Source organism: Ruditapes philippinarum, unplaced genomic scaffold (genome assembly GCF_026571515.1).
Source record: "Ruditapes philippinarum isolate M1 unplaced genomic scaffold, ASM2657151v2 ctg22272_1_1_1_1, whole genome shotgun sequence".
NCBI classification, from domain to species: Eukaryota; Metazoa; Mollusca; class Bivalvia; order Venerida; family Veneridae; genus Ruditapes; species Ruditapes philippinarum.
The window spans coordinates 957-17,687 of record NW_026855342.1 but is presented as its reverse complement, the minus strand read 5'-3'; the positions used below and the strand labels follow the sequence as shown (position 1 = coordinate 17,687).

Genomic DNA, 16,731 nt, shown 5'->3' with positions numbered 1-16,731 from the left:
GTTCGTATAAATAAACAATAATTTTACAAATTTACAAGCATATCTCAGATTATTTTTGATTGTAAGAATAAACAATGGTTACATCAGAAAAAAAAACTTTAAGTTTGTTAGAGAATGAGTAAAGTTAAATTGATTAAGTATTATGCTTATAAAGATTTAAAAGTACTTGTAGATTGGTAATCTAGAACATGATATATATTTTCTTTAAATATTTATATAAATATGTTTTTATTTATCAAAAAAGAAACGTTTCTATGTAGAATGTGACAGGCTCTATTCATAATGAGAATATGCTCACCACAGGTGTTCGGCGCATTGATTGGTCACTACACTCCCCCCGTACCCACTATACAACCCTCTTAAAAAATGTCAAATGCATTATTTTTTCAAAAAAAATGTGTTTTACTTCTTGATATATACTATAAAATCAATTTCCTTCAATCCCCCCATAAATATAAAAATGATATATATATATTTAGTATCATTTTTATATTTTTTGTATGTATGTATGTATTGTATGTCAACTGTACCTCCTGTCTTAATTACTTCACACCTTACTTAATACAGTAATACACATGTCATATCGTACAAGTTTCAACATTACATAATTGAAATTTGTCAGTTTAAAGTGTTCCATATTTTCCATCATATAAATATATATCAGTCATTCCATAAATTTATGCTGTTTACAGATATGAAATTTAAAATGATTATAAATCGATCAACATAAAATCATGTCAATAAGTAGAATATGTAGTTATTGATATATTATAAAGTATCCGGGACATCAAAAAAAATGCATACATTTTTGGAACAACTGATATGCAATTTGGTAATAATAATATCAAGGCACCGGAACGGCGAACGGATCAATCAATTTTTTAAATAACATTTGAGTGGTCAATTAGCAACTCTTCATGATTCAACTTGTTGTACTATTTAAGTACGGCATCAGACAGCATTTACCCAATATCTTTTTTTTTCAAAGTTAATTCCCTTGAATACTCTTTAAATGGGATCAGCGACAACCAATGAAATTGAAGGATTCCGTACTGGACGTAAACAAAAAGTTGAGCATCTGTCATGTACTCGGCGGTCTTTTATCATTAATTCCTGCAGAAAAAGATATGAACACTATTGATATTTTGGATCTTTAACACGGTTTTATTTAGTTTGAAGAGGTAAGAACAATTTCTTCGCACAATAACCCCGTTAAATGTTGCAAAAAATGGTCTGAACTTTGTCGCTAGGAATTTGACATGTCTGAACCGATCGATCTGGACGGAATTATAGAATTTTTATATTGAATGCGATGTCCTAAATATATTGAATCTAACCACTTGGTTATTTTGAAACGTTAGTGAAGTAAAATATTATTTGCAGACAACCGGATAATTGGATTATTAACATATATATCTTTTATTTAGCTGAAAATATTTTTATCATCAGTATCAGCAACTTGTCACAACTTGACAAAAACGCGCCCGACTCAAAATACACAGGTATTCGGATAAGCATAAAGGAGAACATTTTTCTGTTTTACCAAGATTTTTCAATGGCTTTAAGAAATATGAATGTTAGTAAACACTTTCTTATTACAGTACACAAGTAAAAATGACCAGATTTATTTCTAAACTCTTAAAAAGCAATAGTCAGGAAATGAGGAATGTTAACATTATTATCCCTCTGGCACTACTGTTCAGTGTTGATCAATATAGAACCACTTAGGCAGGAAAATATTTACATTGTTATGTTTAATATAGCTCCTCATATAAATGATATTATGATATTTAAAAATAATTATGATATCTTAAACTTAATTCATCAGATGCCTGGGAGTAAAGGGTTACGGCCAACATCTCCAGTCCATGTACATGTGGATGACGATGTTCCGGTGCACGTCCATGTCAAGCAGCCAAAGAAGAAAAAAGGCGGAGTTGTAAGTTACCAGTGTTCCTTTATAATTGTTACATGTCTCTTTGAATCCTAAAAATGACTACAAAGAAATAAAATACTCAGAGACCCATTTGAGTGCCAAAGTGGCTTAATAAGGGGGATGTTGGGCTATCATTTAAAATACGTGCCACTCGACCCAAAACTCAAAAGTTCAGACTTTATTGTGATCTAGATCATGTAGTTAAAAGCTACAAAAGTTATTGTAAGGTTAAGATTAACAAGTCTTCTGGCTGCAACAAATTCTACCCATGCAACCAGTTCAGACCAGAATCGGTTGGGATATCTGTGTTATCTGATCAGAGGTTGACACTGTACACTGTTCAGTTGGTTTAGATTTTCCCTAATAATTAGAGATATTTAGCATTGGTAATGGCTAGGTAATTCATTATTTAAGAATTGCAAGTTTATCAAACATCTTTCAAAGAAGAATTTCAAATCAGTCCTCATATTATAAATTCTATTATATTATACATAAATATTAAAGGATTTGTATACCTTTTACAGACCAGTACAAAAAAGTTCACAAAGAGTACAATATCATCGAGAGCTCGAAGTAAGAGCCCATCCTCAGGACCATGGGTTCCTCCACCGGCAAAAGCAACAAAGGGGTCCAAAGTCTCCTGGCAGGTGTGTAGATTATCTCCCTTTATTATGTTTTAATGACTTGAATGGTGCTTTCCTCCTTGCTAAACGAAGCTTTAATTGTCACCAATTCAACATAGTTCACTTTAAACTAGGTGTCAGTCCCATATATTGATATAAAAGTGTATTTTATATATAGAATTTCTTTTGTTAAAAAACTTAGAGATGGTTTGAATTGTCTTGCGTGTAATTGTAGCATTGTTTACTTGAATCCTGCTATAGCATACATTTAGTATCATAGGATATGTTCAGAACAAAGCAGCAAATTATAAAAATAAAATAGAGATACAAAGTAACATCAGAACTCTGCAAACATGGGTTTTTCATGTCTTATCTTAGGTGTACGAACAAATTTTGCATTGACAGATTGGTAAATATAATAGACACAAATGTAATTACCTCAGCGTTGGCGGTGACAACTTTCTAGTGAAGGGTTGTGCATCAAAGTTATAACAGTAAAGCTATAATTTGGGATTAGACTGGAAAAACCTACGTTTGCTGAGTTCCGGATAGCATCTTTTGATAAATTACTTTGAATCACCTTTTACAATGTAATTGATTTTTGAAGTAAGGAGAAATATACATACATTGTAAAATAGAAACTTTTTCTTATTTAAATATGGACTTTAAAATGTAATCTCAAATTTATGGGCAATGGTTTCATAAAAATTCTCGTATCAAGTTCAAAATTCTGTTGAAATTGAACATGTATGCATTGTAACCCTTTGCTAGACATGTAAATTATTTACATCTGTCACCAATTTAAGACAAGGAAACATTTTAGGAGTCCATTCCCTATGTGTGTGCACCTGTTTCCATAGCTGTTGATCACCATTATTTTAAGATAACTAGTAACAATACATGAAATAATTATGCGGAAGGGTGTACACTTAGAAAATATATAACTATTTAGGTTGACAATTTACTAGATTAGAGTTCAAAATGGCCAGTTAGCTCAGTTTGCAGTGGGCCTTGAAATTTTTTTATTTCACATTTGACTTACTTTAAGTTAAACTTGCACTCCTTTTAAATAGTTATAGCTTCAGAACAATTGTAATTAATGAGTTGAGTTTTAAATGAGTCAGAATTGTTATGAACCGTTCATTTGTCTTTATAATTGGTATATAAATGATAAAAAAAGTGTATATTATATAGGTATGTTATATTATATAGGTATGTTATATTACAGTTACAAACATATGGTAGTCATACGTTACCTTTGTTATTTATAATTTTATGTTTGTATTTATATACACACATTGTGAATCTCTTATTTGTGTCTGTGATTTATTTTTTATTAAAGAAACGAGCAAAAAAGGTTGCCAAGGTGGGATTGTAGTCGCTATTATAACTAAACGACAAATAAAGAGCATGTTTTCTTTCTAACTTCTTTGATTTTATCATAAAGTTTAATAACTCCGAAACTGCTTCTAAAGCAAGTTTTTTTATTTTCCTTATTTTTTTTCTGTGGGTGAACAGTTTTATTATCTTAGTTGGATAATTTAGGCATAGGCAGTGGTCTGGAGGACTTTCTTACAGTTTTATACTAGTTTAATTATGCTTACTTTTCTGACCTTTCTAATTGTTATAATTAGTTAGTATTAGATTTCTTCTTTTAGAAACTTTGAAAGTATTGTTCATTTTTTAGAGCTTTTTTTCTTGCCTATGTATAAATTTATATATAATTATGGCTGTGTCTCTTGGTACATGTAACTGGCTAGCTTTTCCCTAAATCTTAATCATATTATTAATTCATCAATGAAACTGGCATAAGGAAAATGATACTGCAAAATTTAAAGATGTCCCAGGGTAGACTAACAGACGAGTCAATATAAACCGTGCCCTCTCCTCCCTGCTGATTTATCCAAACGGTTTGGGAAAGGACAAAAAAATCTTTTTTTCAGTGACATTTTAAACATTGTTACTTTTGGGGCACACTTATTGATGGTCTTCAGTCAGCAAAGGTCCCTGGTCTCCAATGGCCATTGACCGTTGATATGGAGACCATGGATTACTGGTAGTACAGTAGGTTATCAAAAAAATCGGCAACAGTCTCTTTGTAACTGTTTGCTGCAAAATTTTGCCAGCACACTTTGAGCATACTTTTTACTTATAATTGAATTATAACCTTGACCACTGAATCATTCAATTGAGATTTGTTGATTCATTTTTAGGGTGAAATTGATTTTTTAAGTTCTAAAAAGATTTATTTCTGGTCATAATTAGATCAGCGTCATAATTGATTTATGAACAATATCATTGGGCATCCATCATGGCTAAGTTGTTTTGATCGTGGAATCATCTGTTCAATTTAATCCTGCCAGGGACATTGGATTCAGCTAGCATGTTGCCCATACAGTGTCACACAACTTGTCCATCATATTTATTTCTTTTGCACTCCTAATCGCTGTTCATGATGGTTCAATTTAATCCCGCCAGGGACATTGGATTCAGCTAGCTAACCCAAAATTTATGGTCAGGCTGGTGCTTATGCCTGAAATAATGCATGGAGGGGCACCTTAAATCTTCCTCCACCTGTAAAGCTGGAAATATACCATATGACCTCTACTGTATTAGTACAAAGTAAGATTCAACATACACAAAAAAAAGAATACCATCTTATTCGTTTTGTATTGTTGACTATAAAATTTAACTTGTAATCAGATTATAAATAAAGGGAATAATTGTAATGCAATGTACATTACTGTCATGGCTGCTTTAATAGTCTACTAAATAATACAAAATGATGTCTTTTTTTAATTGTTGAGAAATTTAATAGATCAAAGACCAATTAATTTCATGTAATGAGTTGTTGTGTAAATGTCCATGTAGATGATTAATTTTGGTTCAACTTTTATATTTAATGTTGTTATTTTGTGCCAGTGGGCAAGTCCGTTTTCCAAAAGTCGATCGAAGGGAAAATGCAACACAGGACGACATAGGAAACAAAGATTGTATATTAAAGTATAATGTCTATATGTTTATGCATGTCAAAATGTAGCATGAGTGCATGTGGTACTCTATCATTCATAGTGTACAGGTCAAATATAATTGAGCGGCGTAACAACAAAACCAACATAGTGGGTTTGCGACCAGCATGGATCCAGACCAGCCTGTGCCTCCGCGCAGTCTGATCAGGATCCATGCTGTTCACTGTCAGTTTCTCTACTTGTCATAGGGTTTGTAAGCGAACAGCATGGATCCTGATCAGACTGTACGGATGTGCAGGCTGGTCTGGATCCATGCTGGTCGCAAACGCATTACGTTGGTTTTGTTGTGACGCGGCACATTATTATTATGTTTATAAGCCACAAATTATCCGTGAATCAACCTTTTTATCCCTCTTAATCATTTATTCACTTTGGTTTTCATTGATACTAGTTGGAGATTTTGTATACCAGTCTGAAAATTGAGCATTTTGATTGGTCCGTTTTGAATTTCTGAAATTTGAATTGAGATACCAGAGTTTTAGGCTGGTTTACTGTTTCTGGAACTTTGATTCATCTATAAGTACCTTTTGCATCTGTCTTAATGCTTTTCAATTTATGATTTGGTAAATAATTTTCTTGAAATTGATTTTAATATGAGCATGTACAACCAATTGCACTTTGATTTTTAAAGGCATGTTGCCCATACAGTGCTACGCAACTTTCCCATCATATTTATTTCTTTATGTTTGTATTACTCGATTTTCTTAAGTGACTTTAATAAGCTGTCAAGTAATATATAATTATATAATGGTGAAATTGAAAATTGAAATGGTACAAACTAGAATTATTTTACTCACAATTTGTAATGTTAACCATTATTCTAATTTATTTGCTTATCACAACTTAAATTGCATACATATGTCAAATGCTATGCTGAAAATATGTTTTTATATTCACATATTGTACTGGCATTGCCTGTTCACATTTAAAACATGTCAGATTAAAAGAAACACAAGGTGATAATGAGCGTCACAATTTGTAAGTTTTATTGCACAATTGTTCATGCAAATGTGATACACAAAAGGCTTATTAATGATGATACAGTGAGTTATATGTCTGCTTAAAAAAATCAGGATTTTTATTATTAACAGATTGCCGATCCATATCATCGCTTGAAATGCTGATAAAATTAGTCTATTATAATGTCCCCCTTGATCCTTGGCCAAATGATGGTTGTTTTCATTGGCACATCTTGGAAAAAATATGACAACCCTTTGAAATATTTCATAAATGTCCTGATGCAAAAGGCATTTACGAGGCCTTGCTCATATTTTCTTCTGTTACTTAAATGTTTTTTTTAGTATTTAGAATTGCACCATTTACAATAAATAAGGTAGCTAAATAAAACAAATGCCTTGGGGAAAAATTGCTATAGATGGAATACATAAAACCCATGAGGTACTGCTATATTGACTTGGAATTCTCTTGAAAAAATTAATCTTGAGTGTAAGTTTGTCCACAGTATTGGCTGAGAAATATTGATTCTCAGGCTACCATCAGGTATTTGAGGCAACAAAATTAACAGGTGTTTAGGAACAGATGTTGCTTTATGCAATATAAATGAGAGGTATCTCTCCAGTGTGCAATAAACTTCACTTCTCTTGGCCAATAGTTATCCCTATAATTCACAACATGACAGTTGTGATGAGAATTATAATTATTATGAATAATTTATTATCAAGTACTCAGTAAAGACTTAAGATTATTGGCATCTTTGTTTTGTTTTTTATAAGACATCATAAAAAATTTTGCCTGGGAAAACAATCTGAATTTGATTTTCCTACAAACCATGCTTAAGCTATGCAAGCAAAAGATCTTTGCAAGACTGTCACTAATTTCTTAAGATTTTTTTTTCAGAGAATATATATATAATAGAAGTAAAATGAAATTTGCTAAACACTTGACATGTACGGTTTATAATATTAATTTTTTAATACATTAATTTTGTATTTCTTCATACAGAAGAGTCTTGAGGTGTATTTATAAACTCTCGACTCTTGATCACCATCAGTTTTCAAAATGATAACAGTGCACTGTTTTTACAAACAATATTGTTACTTTACATAAACACATTCTACAATCACCGTAATTTTTCAGTACAAACCAAGCATTAATTTATTTTACCCACAAAAAAATAATTTTTATCAGAAAATTTAATATTCAAAATAATTCTAAAACATTCATTATTTTCCTTGTTTTTTTGTTTCGTTTTATTCTTCATTATTTTGTAGAAAAATAAATTGATCAAATGTAAACGCTATTGTTGTTTTCTGAACATTTAGGTACCGGAAGTTGAATCTATAGCACAGACGGTATGAAAGAGTTTAAAAGTTGCATTTGTTTAAGTTCGATATTTACTCTATAGGCTAATTTAATTATATGTTGGTTTGGCATTAGAACTTGAAATTGCTATTCAAATACTGCGATAAGTCTGGAGATCTGTCTTTTTAGCACTAAGAGTATGCTACCTCCATGCTGAAGAGTCCACAAGCCTCGCAGTGGCGGGCGAAATTAGTGGCCACTGCAGAACTTACTACCGGGTTCTCAACACTGAGCCATGGTTGATAAAAAATTGTTTACAATCACTCATGATTGATACATTTTTTTCTGGCTACTCTAAAAATTAATTCTACATGCAAGAATCTCCCTCCTTTTGAATTGACTAAGGATCGTACTTTCCCTAGTGTTTAGGGAATCGATTTCCCTATGTTAGTACCTGTATACCCTGAACAGCCTGGTGGCTTGGCTGTAAAAGTTCACACCATATTTTATAATATAAGACTGGATTTTCTAATATTTACATTAATGATAAAAAAGCTAGTCGTATCGCAAATCAAGTGCTTTAAATTGACATCATTACAATGAAATTGCATCACAGTTTATGATGATATTATTTCACTGTTATGATTTGTACACATACTACTAATTAAATATACAAGACAATAAAGATTATTAGTTTTTTTTTAAAATTTCTCTACAATTTTGGATTCAACAATGTATGTAATATTCAAGAAAATTAAACTGGCAATGAGTCATTACAGAGAGGAAAATGGTAAATCTCTGGTAAATGTGACGTGGAAACTACCTGAACCATTCCTCAAGCCAGATTATTCCTGTCTGTTACAACGGCCACCAGAGTATATGATTTTATTCAACAACCAGAGAATTTAAAAAAAAGTTGTTCTTTATTTTGTTTTATTACTTTTTTTTTTAGTTAAAAGGAAAGGTCACGTATAGGTTAGAGTGCATATTGGGTGTTCTTCGTAAATAAGAAAGCTAAAAAGGAGCGGAGCTTGCGAAGCGACTGTAGCTTTCTTATTTACGAAGAACATCCAATATGCACTCTAACCGGCTTAGTGGTCCGCCCACTTGCGTTTTATAATATAAAACGTCCAGTTTATATAAAATCTGTTCTATTAAGATTTGAAACCTGAAAATTTGAAAAATCCTCGTCGGTGATTGGCTTCAAAAAATTGGCGAGCACTTACTATTGATATCCAAGCTAATGCATGGTTTTATGTTTTTGACAATATATTTATTATTGGATTGTTTATTTAATTCAATTATGTTTATGTTTGAATTGGTTACAAAAATGTTGTGTTCATTTTGCTAGTTTGTTTATTATATTTATTTAAACAATAGAGGGTTAATGCCATTTCACCATGCATTAACATCTGCAGAAGCCATTTTAGACCCGTTCAAAGCCTAGGACCAAATTTGATTTTTCACTCCAAATTATGCTTTATTTAACTTACTACTATTATGCTTATTGATGATGGGCATTATATATTCACATATGCATGAATATTATCATTTATGCTTGCTTAGAGTAAAAAAAATTACGATTATATTTGAAATGAAAACAAAATTTGTTTAACACTAAATTAATGTGTGAATTTTCCAAATAAGGTACATAATTCATAAAGAGAGAATTTGTAAACTTTAATTTAGGTATTTATGATTTTTATACCCTGCATGATTTATCTAAAAAAATTATTTGCACAAAAATTTAGAAAAATTTAAAACTGCATTTCTGTATAATTTGTTGTTAAAAATTTTATATAAAAATGGCTTTACCATTACACATGATACTCACACATAAGGAGCACACATCCTATATCAAGACGCAGACATCCACAATCATGCACACCCAAACTTAGAAAAAAATGCATTTTGATGACAAAATATGTCGTAAATTAAAATATAAGCTTACTGGTATTTATATAATCAGCTTTAAATTGGCTTTTAAGTAATTCATAATTTTGAGGGAAGAACAAAAAAAGATGGTAATTACATATTTGTACAATTTGACAAAACTACATGTTACCATAACATACTGTACATCTAACAAAATTGGGATTTGATTACAATTTTTTTTTAGCTCACCTGTCACAAAGTGACAGGGTGAGCTTTTTTGATAGCTTTTCGTCCGGCGTCCGGCCGTCGTCCGTCCGTCGTCCTTAAACTTTTACTTTAAATGACATCTCCTCATAAACCACTTGGCCAATTTCATCCAAACTTCACAGGAATGTTCCTTTGGTGGTCACCTTTAAAAATTGTTCAAAGAATTTAATTCCATGCAGAACTCTGGTTGCCATGGCAACCGAAAGAAAAAACTTTAAATATCTTCTTTTAAAAAACCCTAAGAGCTAGAGCTTAGATATTTGGCATGAAACATCTTCTAGTGAGTGTCTACCAAGTTTGTTCAAATAAAAGCCCTGGGGTCAAAATTGGCCCCGCCCCAGGGGGTCATTGATTTTCCCTATATGCATATAGTAAAAAACTTAAAAAATCTTCTTTTAAAGAACTCAAAGAGCTAGAGCTAAGATATTTAGCATCAAACATGTTCTAATAGGTGTCTACCAAGTTTGTTCAAATAAAAGCCCTGGGGTCAAAATTGGCCCCGCTCCGGGGGTCATTGATTTTCCTTATATGTGTATAGCAAAAACTTAAAAAATCTTCTTTGAAAAAACCCAAATAGCTAGAGTTTAGATATTAAGCATGAAACATCTTCTAGTGAGTGTCTACAAAGTTTGTTCAAATAAAAGCCCTGGGGTCAAAATTGGCCCCGCCCTGGGGGTCATTGATTTTCCTTATATGTGTATAGCAAAAACTTAAAATCTTCTTTGAAAAAACCCAAACAGCTAGAGTTTAGATATTAAGCATGAAACATCTTCTAGTTAGTGTCTACAAAGTTTGTTCAAATAAAAGCCCAGGGGTCAAAACTGGCCCCGCCCCAGGGGTGTCATTGTTTTTAACTATATGTGTATAGTAAAAACTTTAAAAAAATCTTCTTTTTAGCTCGACTTTTCTATGAAAAGGGGAGCTATCCTACTCGCCCCGGCGTCGGCGTCACACCTTGGTTAAGTTTTTCGTACCACCCCACTTTATTTCAGAAGTATTACAAGTATGGCTTTGAAACTTACCATACTTGTTCACCATCATAACCTCCATCTACAGACAAGAGTACATAACTCTGTCAAGGTTTTTGACAGAATTATGGCCCTTTTTTGACTTAGAAAGTGTATTGAGCTTGGTTAAGTTTTTTGTACCACCTCACTTTATTTCAAAACCATTGGAGGTATTGCTTTGAAACTGTCCATACTTGTTTACCATCACGACCTTCATCAACAGACAAGAGGACATAACTCTGTCAAGGTTTTTGACAGAATTATGCCCCTTTTTGACTTAGAAAATACATTGAATATGGGTAAAATCCACTTATTGCCTTAACCCTTTGAGATATTGCTTTGAAACTTTTAATGCTATTTCACATCATTACCCCCATCTGTACGCAAGAGAAGGTAACTCTGTCAAGGATTTGTTTTAAAAATTAAGGCCTTTTATCGACTTAGAATCTTGGTTAAGTTTTTAGTACCAGTCCACTTTTTGACTGAACTGTTTGAGATATTAATTTGAAAGTTGGAATACTTGTTTACAATCATGATTCCCAAACATGTCCAGGAGAAGGTAATTCTGTCAAAGATTTTATTTGAATTATGGCCCTTAACTGTCAATGTTTTGTATTATAGGCAAGCACTAAAAAACTTAAAAAATCTAAAAAAATTCATTCCTATCCACTTGTTCACTTTACCATAAATTATGTCATATAAACATTGCTGTAATATTCAAGGGTATCAAACAACTAGTTCACTTTAAAAATACAGAGATTCTTGTATTGCCTTTTACTGCAAAAACTTTTTTTATTGGCAAGCAATAAAAAAGTCGAGCGCGCTGTCTTACGGACAGCTCTTGTTGAAAAGCCCAATGAGCTAGAGCTTAGATGTTTAGCATGAAACATCTTCTTATGGGTGTGTGTGGGGGGGGGGCTATATACAGGTGAGCGACCTCAGGGCCATCATGGCCCTCTTGTTTGATAAATGGATTGATTTTCTTGATAATTATATGGTTAAGGTATTCCATTACAAGTATATTTTCCTTTTTAACATTTTTTTTCATTATGGTGCAGAGGAATATTACACAAGTTTAAAACTATTAAATTAAACTAGTAACTTTGTAGTCTCCTTGGTTTACTTAAGGTGTTTATTTGAAAATTTCTAGCTAATATTTATTTTTTTTTAAATAATGTTGTCGAGGAAAGTTTTTAACAGAATCTTAGAGAATGACTGTTATCACATACAGGGCCCCACCCACAGACTTGAGATCCACACCCCGCGGGACGCTCTCCGCATGGAAGACCTGAGCACGGACGAGGAAGACCGAGTTCATAGCGAGATGCGAACATATGAAAATAAAATTGAAAACCTCATGAGTGAAGTGGGAACCCTCAAAAATGAGGTACTCAAAATATATTAAAAATGTATAATATCAGTCATAAAATGCTGTGATGTAATCATAGATTATACCTTTAATTATAATGTATTCTCCCTCTTAAAAGAATTATATTAAATTATTTAAAGCATAATAGCTTCTCCCTATGCTTTGACAATATATACCTAATAATTGTAGATTTCCAAAATTGTATATTCTTTCAATACAATCAAACCCCAAGTTATATTTTTGCATTAGGAATTGTTTGGGTTTTTTTGCAAGCAGAGAAACTCAAACATATTTGATGAATGTTTATTTTAACAAACATTTTATTAGCAGCAATGTAATAACTCATCTGTGGTTCTTAGCTTTAACCATAACACTTAAAATGCTTTCATATAATGGGCTTATGTTTTGTCCATGGTGCCAGGCTTATGTAAGCCTGCTGGTCCATGCTTTCTGACCTGAAACTCTTCTGTTGCCAGCTGGAATTCAGCAGTTAAGTTAATATCAAAACCCCTTTAAAACCAGTCCCAAATTGAAAACTGGGCTAGTCCATCATGAAAAAAAAAAGGTGAAATAATAATTTAGTTTTAAATTTAATTGTGTTTTGATTTATCACCATTTTGTTTTATTCTGATGTGCTTATCTGGTTCTTAGAAAAAATTGGTAGATTGTAAATGTTTGATTTTTGTTTCTTTGAGGATATTTTTGTTTCTTTAGGGATAATTTTGTTTCTTTAGGGATAATTTTGTTTCTTTTGGGTAGTCACTTGGATCTTTTGATCTCCCTTAAAACTTCATCTATAAAGTATTATGCATAATGCTGTGTTAATGTTCTTGAGTGGTCTTAGAATTTACATACATGTATTACACATTACACATATGGGGTACACTGTGTGTAACTAAATGCTGCAAAAAAATAACTTGAATTATGTAAAGCGCACAGATTTTACACTAATATATCTAACATTATCATTGCTTTGATTGCTTTGGTTTTGCTTTTGCTAGATTTATTTTTTTTCCTATACTTCTATCTTAACTGTCTCTCTCTATATATATACACATGTAGTTTTAATATTGTTAGGAAAAAATTTTTAGCTATATTTGTATGATTTATTCTTTTGTCAGAGATGAATAAATTAGTAAATCATTCATTAAAGTTATTGAATATTTTTAATTTAAAAGAGTTTCAATTGAAGAATATTTGTACTAACATTATGGGTTTGGGCGCCTAGGCGGTATCTTACTCTGCCTTTAAAGGCATATTATGCCTCAGAAACAAATATATTTTTACTTCTTAACATAGATTTTATGATGATAAAATAATGGTTTTAGAGAATTGGGATGCTAAGTATGCTAGAAGATTATTGAGGCATAATGGGCCTTTAATATATTTTTCAATCCTGTATGAAACTTTAGTAAATTAGGAATACACAGTCATTCGGTAATCAGTACCTTTAGATATTTTGAAATTTTAAATTTTTAGCAGTATTAAGGATTATTATCTGATTAATATAAAATTTGCCATTTGTGTCTACAAATATGAAAACACTAGCAAAACTGACTACGATATTATACAAAATACGTTTAAGTAATTGACAGAATATAGAGAGACCTTTGAACAGAACTTTGGAAAATTATATTCCATTTGGTGATAAATTATCCAAGTAATATAATAATCCAGGAAGAGGTTTAATATTTTGCACATTAATTGCTTTCTTCAATAGTATAATGCATCAAATTGATCCTGGCTGTAATTATTACGCCAAACTGTTTGTAATGTTTTGACGTCATCTTTATTGACGTCATGTGACGCTGACATAATTTCCTGTTCATTGTTTATTATTTATTGGCATAATGTAAAATTAAGAAAATCATTGATTTAGGCACATTTATTTTAATTTATTTCTTAAAAGTGATGAGCAGTATTTCAACCAGTATGATTTATTTCTCTTAAGCATGATTAAGAAAAAAAAAATTTAGTATATTTCATACTTTTCGGTTTATTTGGGTTATATCTTTTTAAATCGATGTCTGTTTTTGAAGTGATAATTTTTTTGTAGTTTTTATTAACACATGAGTTGCAGTCTTTGTTAAAAACTTACATTTTAAAGGTATATGGTTCTGTGGTTCTGAAATATGGGACTTGATATGGTAAAATTGCATAACATGATTTTTTTGCTTTTCAATTTGGATTCTTTGGGTTAATTCTGAAATCTTTGTTTATCTATAGATATAAAGGGAATGAAAAATTCTTATGTGTTTAGCATTTAATGTCTAAGCCTCGAGAAAAAAATAAAATTGTTTTTCTTTGTTTTATTTCTCGTTCTCTTCTGATAATTATGGTTGAAGGTTTTAATTTTATATTTCTTAAATTACAGGTTGAGTTACAGCGGACACTACGCGAAAACGAGCGTCAGGAAGACGAATTGAACACATCCCGGCGTATCCTCGAGGAGCAAGAGCGTGAACTAGACGACTACAGGGACGAATTGACGCACAGTTCACGAGAAAATAGACTTCTTAAACAAAGTATGGGCATTCTTAGGGACGAGGCTGATGCTGTGAGGTGAGTTTATAAATTTTTATACGAAATGATTTTTATTAATTTGATATAATATGTATCAGCCATTAATCATTAATTTTACATTGTGATGCATTAAAAAGCTGTATGCATCCAGAATACGATTTTATAGATAATTTGTTTGTCTTATCTAAATGTAAAGTACAAGTTAGATAAAAATTATTTATAAACGTTTACTGTGCTACATATTGCGTATTTATGACTTTGAAGGGAGGCATGCATTGAAGGATTTTAAGATGACTTGTTTTAACTTATATGACCCAAACATAGAAGAAAATTTACACCACATAAGAGTAAACATTAATTACTATAATGTTCCTTGAACTTATTTAATTAATTTCCACACTTTTGCATATATTTATTTAGTCGCGCGTCAATGACGTCATTTAAAGCAAGCGACTTGTCTTACAGAGTTTTCTAGCACCAGTGTAAACAGTAGATAATCCTGTCTGAGATGTAAGAAAACAATAGCACTTAGCCTTCAGTCTGGAAATCTGGAACTTTAATTAAGTTGATGTGCATTTTTTTTGTGGTCCATATAGATCATTAACTAGAAAAATCCATTAAAGAAAGTGCTAACATTTTTTTTCCTCTGCAGAACTGAGGCTGACTTGTTAAATCGTGAACGTGAGAAGGTGATGAAGAAATTAATTGAAGTAGAGATGGACGGACAATGTGCAGCTAAACATGCCTCGCAGCTCCGTGATTTAGTTCGTAAATTTAGACAGGTAAGTTGCAGTTGAAAAAAAAAAACGATAACAGATGCTGAAAAAATGAAAATAATTTTAGGTTAATGATACACTTAGCTTGCCTGGTGAGAAGAAAAAGTTGCTTACCTTAATATGAAGAGTATGGTATTAATTATCCAGGGGTCACAGGTTTGATCCTCAGGCGAGAGAAAATTTCTCAACGACAAATGATCTCGTACATCGAGTCTGTTGGTCATTTGTCTCTCACTTCTGATTCAGAAATCATGTTAGATTAATAGTCATTTGCAAAGAATTTGTTGTTACTGGTATGTAGTCCAGGAAAGCATATTAGGTTGACCATCTATCGAGATATGATAAAACAAATGTGTTAAAATAGAATTAAAACGAAACAAATAAACACACAAATATTATGGATGATGTTATAAAATATAAAGCACGGTATGGGTGACCAATGTATTTCCTGTTTTTTTTAGGATACAAAGGGTTTTCCCCAAAAAGGGGGTACCTAGACTCGCCAAAAAAAAGGACTTACTGTTTGAGAAAACTAAACCGACCTTTTTAGGGGAAAAAACCCCAAAATTGAGACGGTTGGGTAAGGGAGCAGGCAAAAAGAAAGGGTGCAGCCCCTCCCACTCAGCGAGCAACGAGACATGTTTATAAAGAGACTTGCTGGGCACAAAAATATCTTTTAAGAGGGGATGGGAAAAAATAAACATTTTGAGCTGCGCCAATTTACAAAACCAAAAATAGTGGGGTTTGGGGGACCAGCATTGGGTCCCGACCAGCCTTCGGGAAAGCCGCGCAGGGCTGAAACAGGGTTTTGTGCTTTTTCGCTTACCAACCCTCCAAAAAGTAGAGCAACTAATAGCGAACAGTATGGATCCTGATCAGAAGCTGCCGCTGGTAATGGGCAAAGGCTGGTCTGGAATTTACATGCTGGTCGCAAACGCACTATGTTGGTTTTTCATGACGCGTTCATATATTTATATAAGTCTTTGAAAAAAAATTTTGTTTGTAAAAAAGATTAATGTAAAATGTGTTTTAAAACAAATTTTATTGTTAAACCCAAAACAAAG

At 32.0% G+C, this 16,731-nt stretch overlaps 1 protein-coding gene across 1 annotated transcript; it reads left to right on the top strand.

The window, feature by feature from the left end:
• Positions 1-1,011: 1,011 nt before the first annotated feature.
• On the top strand, positions 1,012-15,673 carry LOC132743010 (outer dense fiber protein 2-like; the record flags this gene model as incomplete). The annotated part of the gene is made up of 7 exons (XM_060731516.1): positions 1,012-1,181; positions 1,829-1,939; positions 2,461-2,583; positions 7,871-7,900; positions 12,231-12,386; positions 14,743-14,930; positions 15,544-15,673. Coding segments are annotated over exons 2-7 (738 nt in total), but the record flags the coding sequence as incomplete, so codon positions are not given.
• Positions 15,674-16,731: the final 1,058 nt, after the last annotated feature.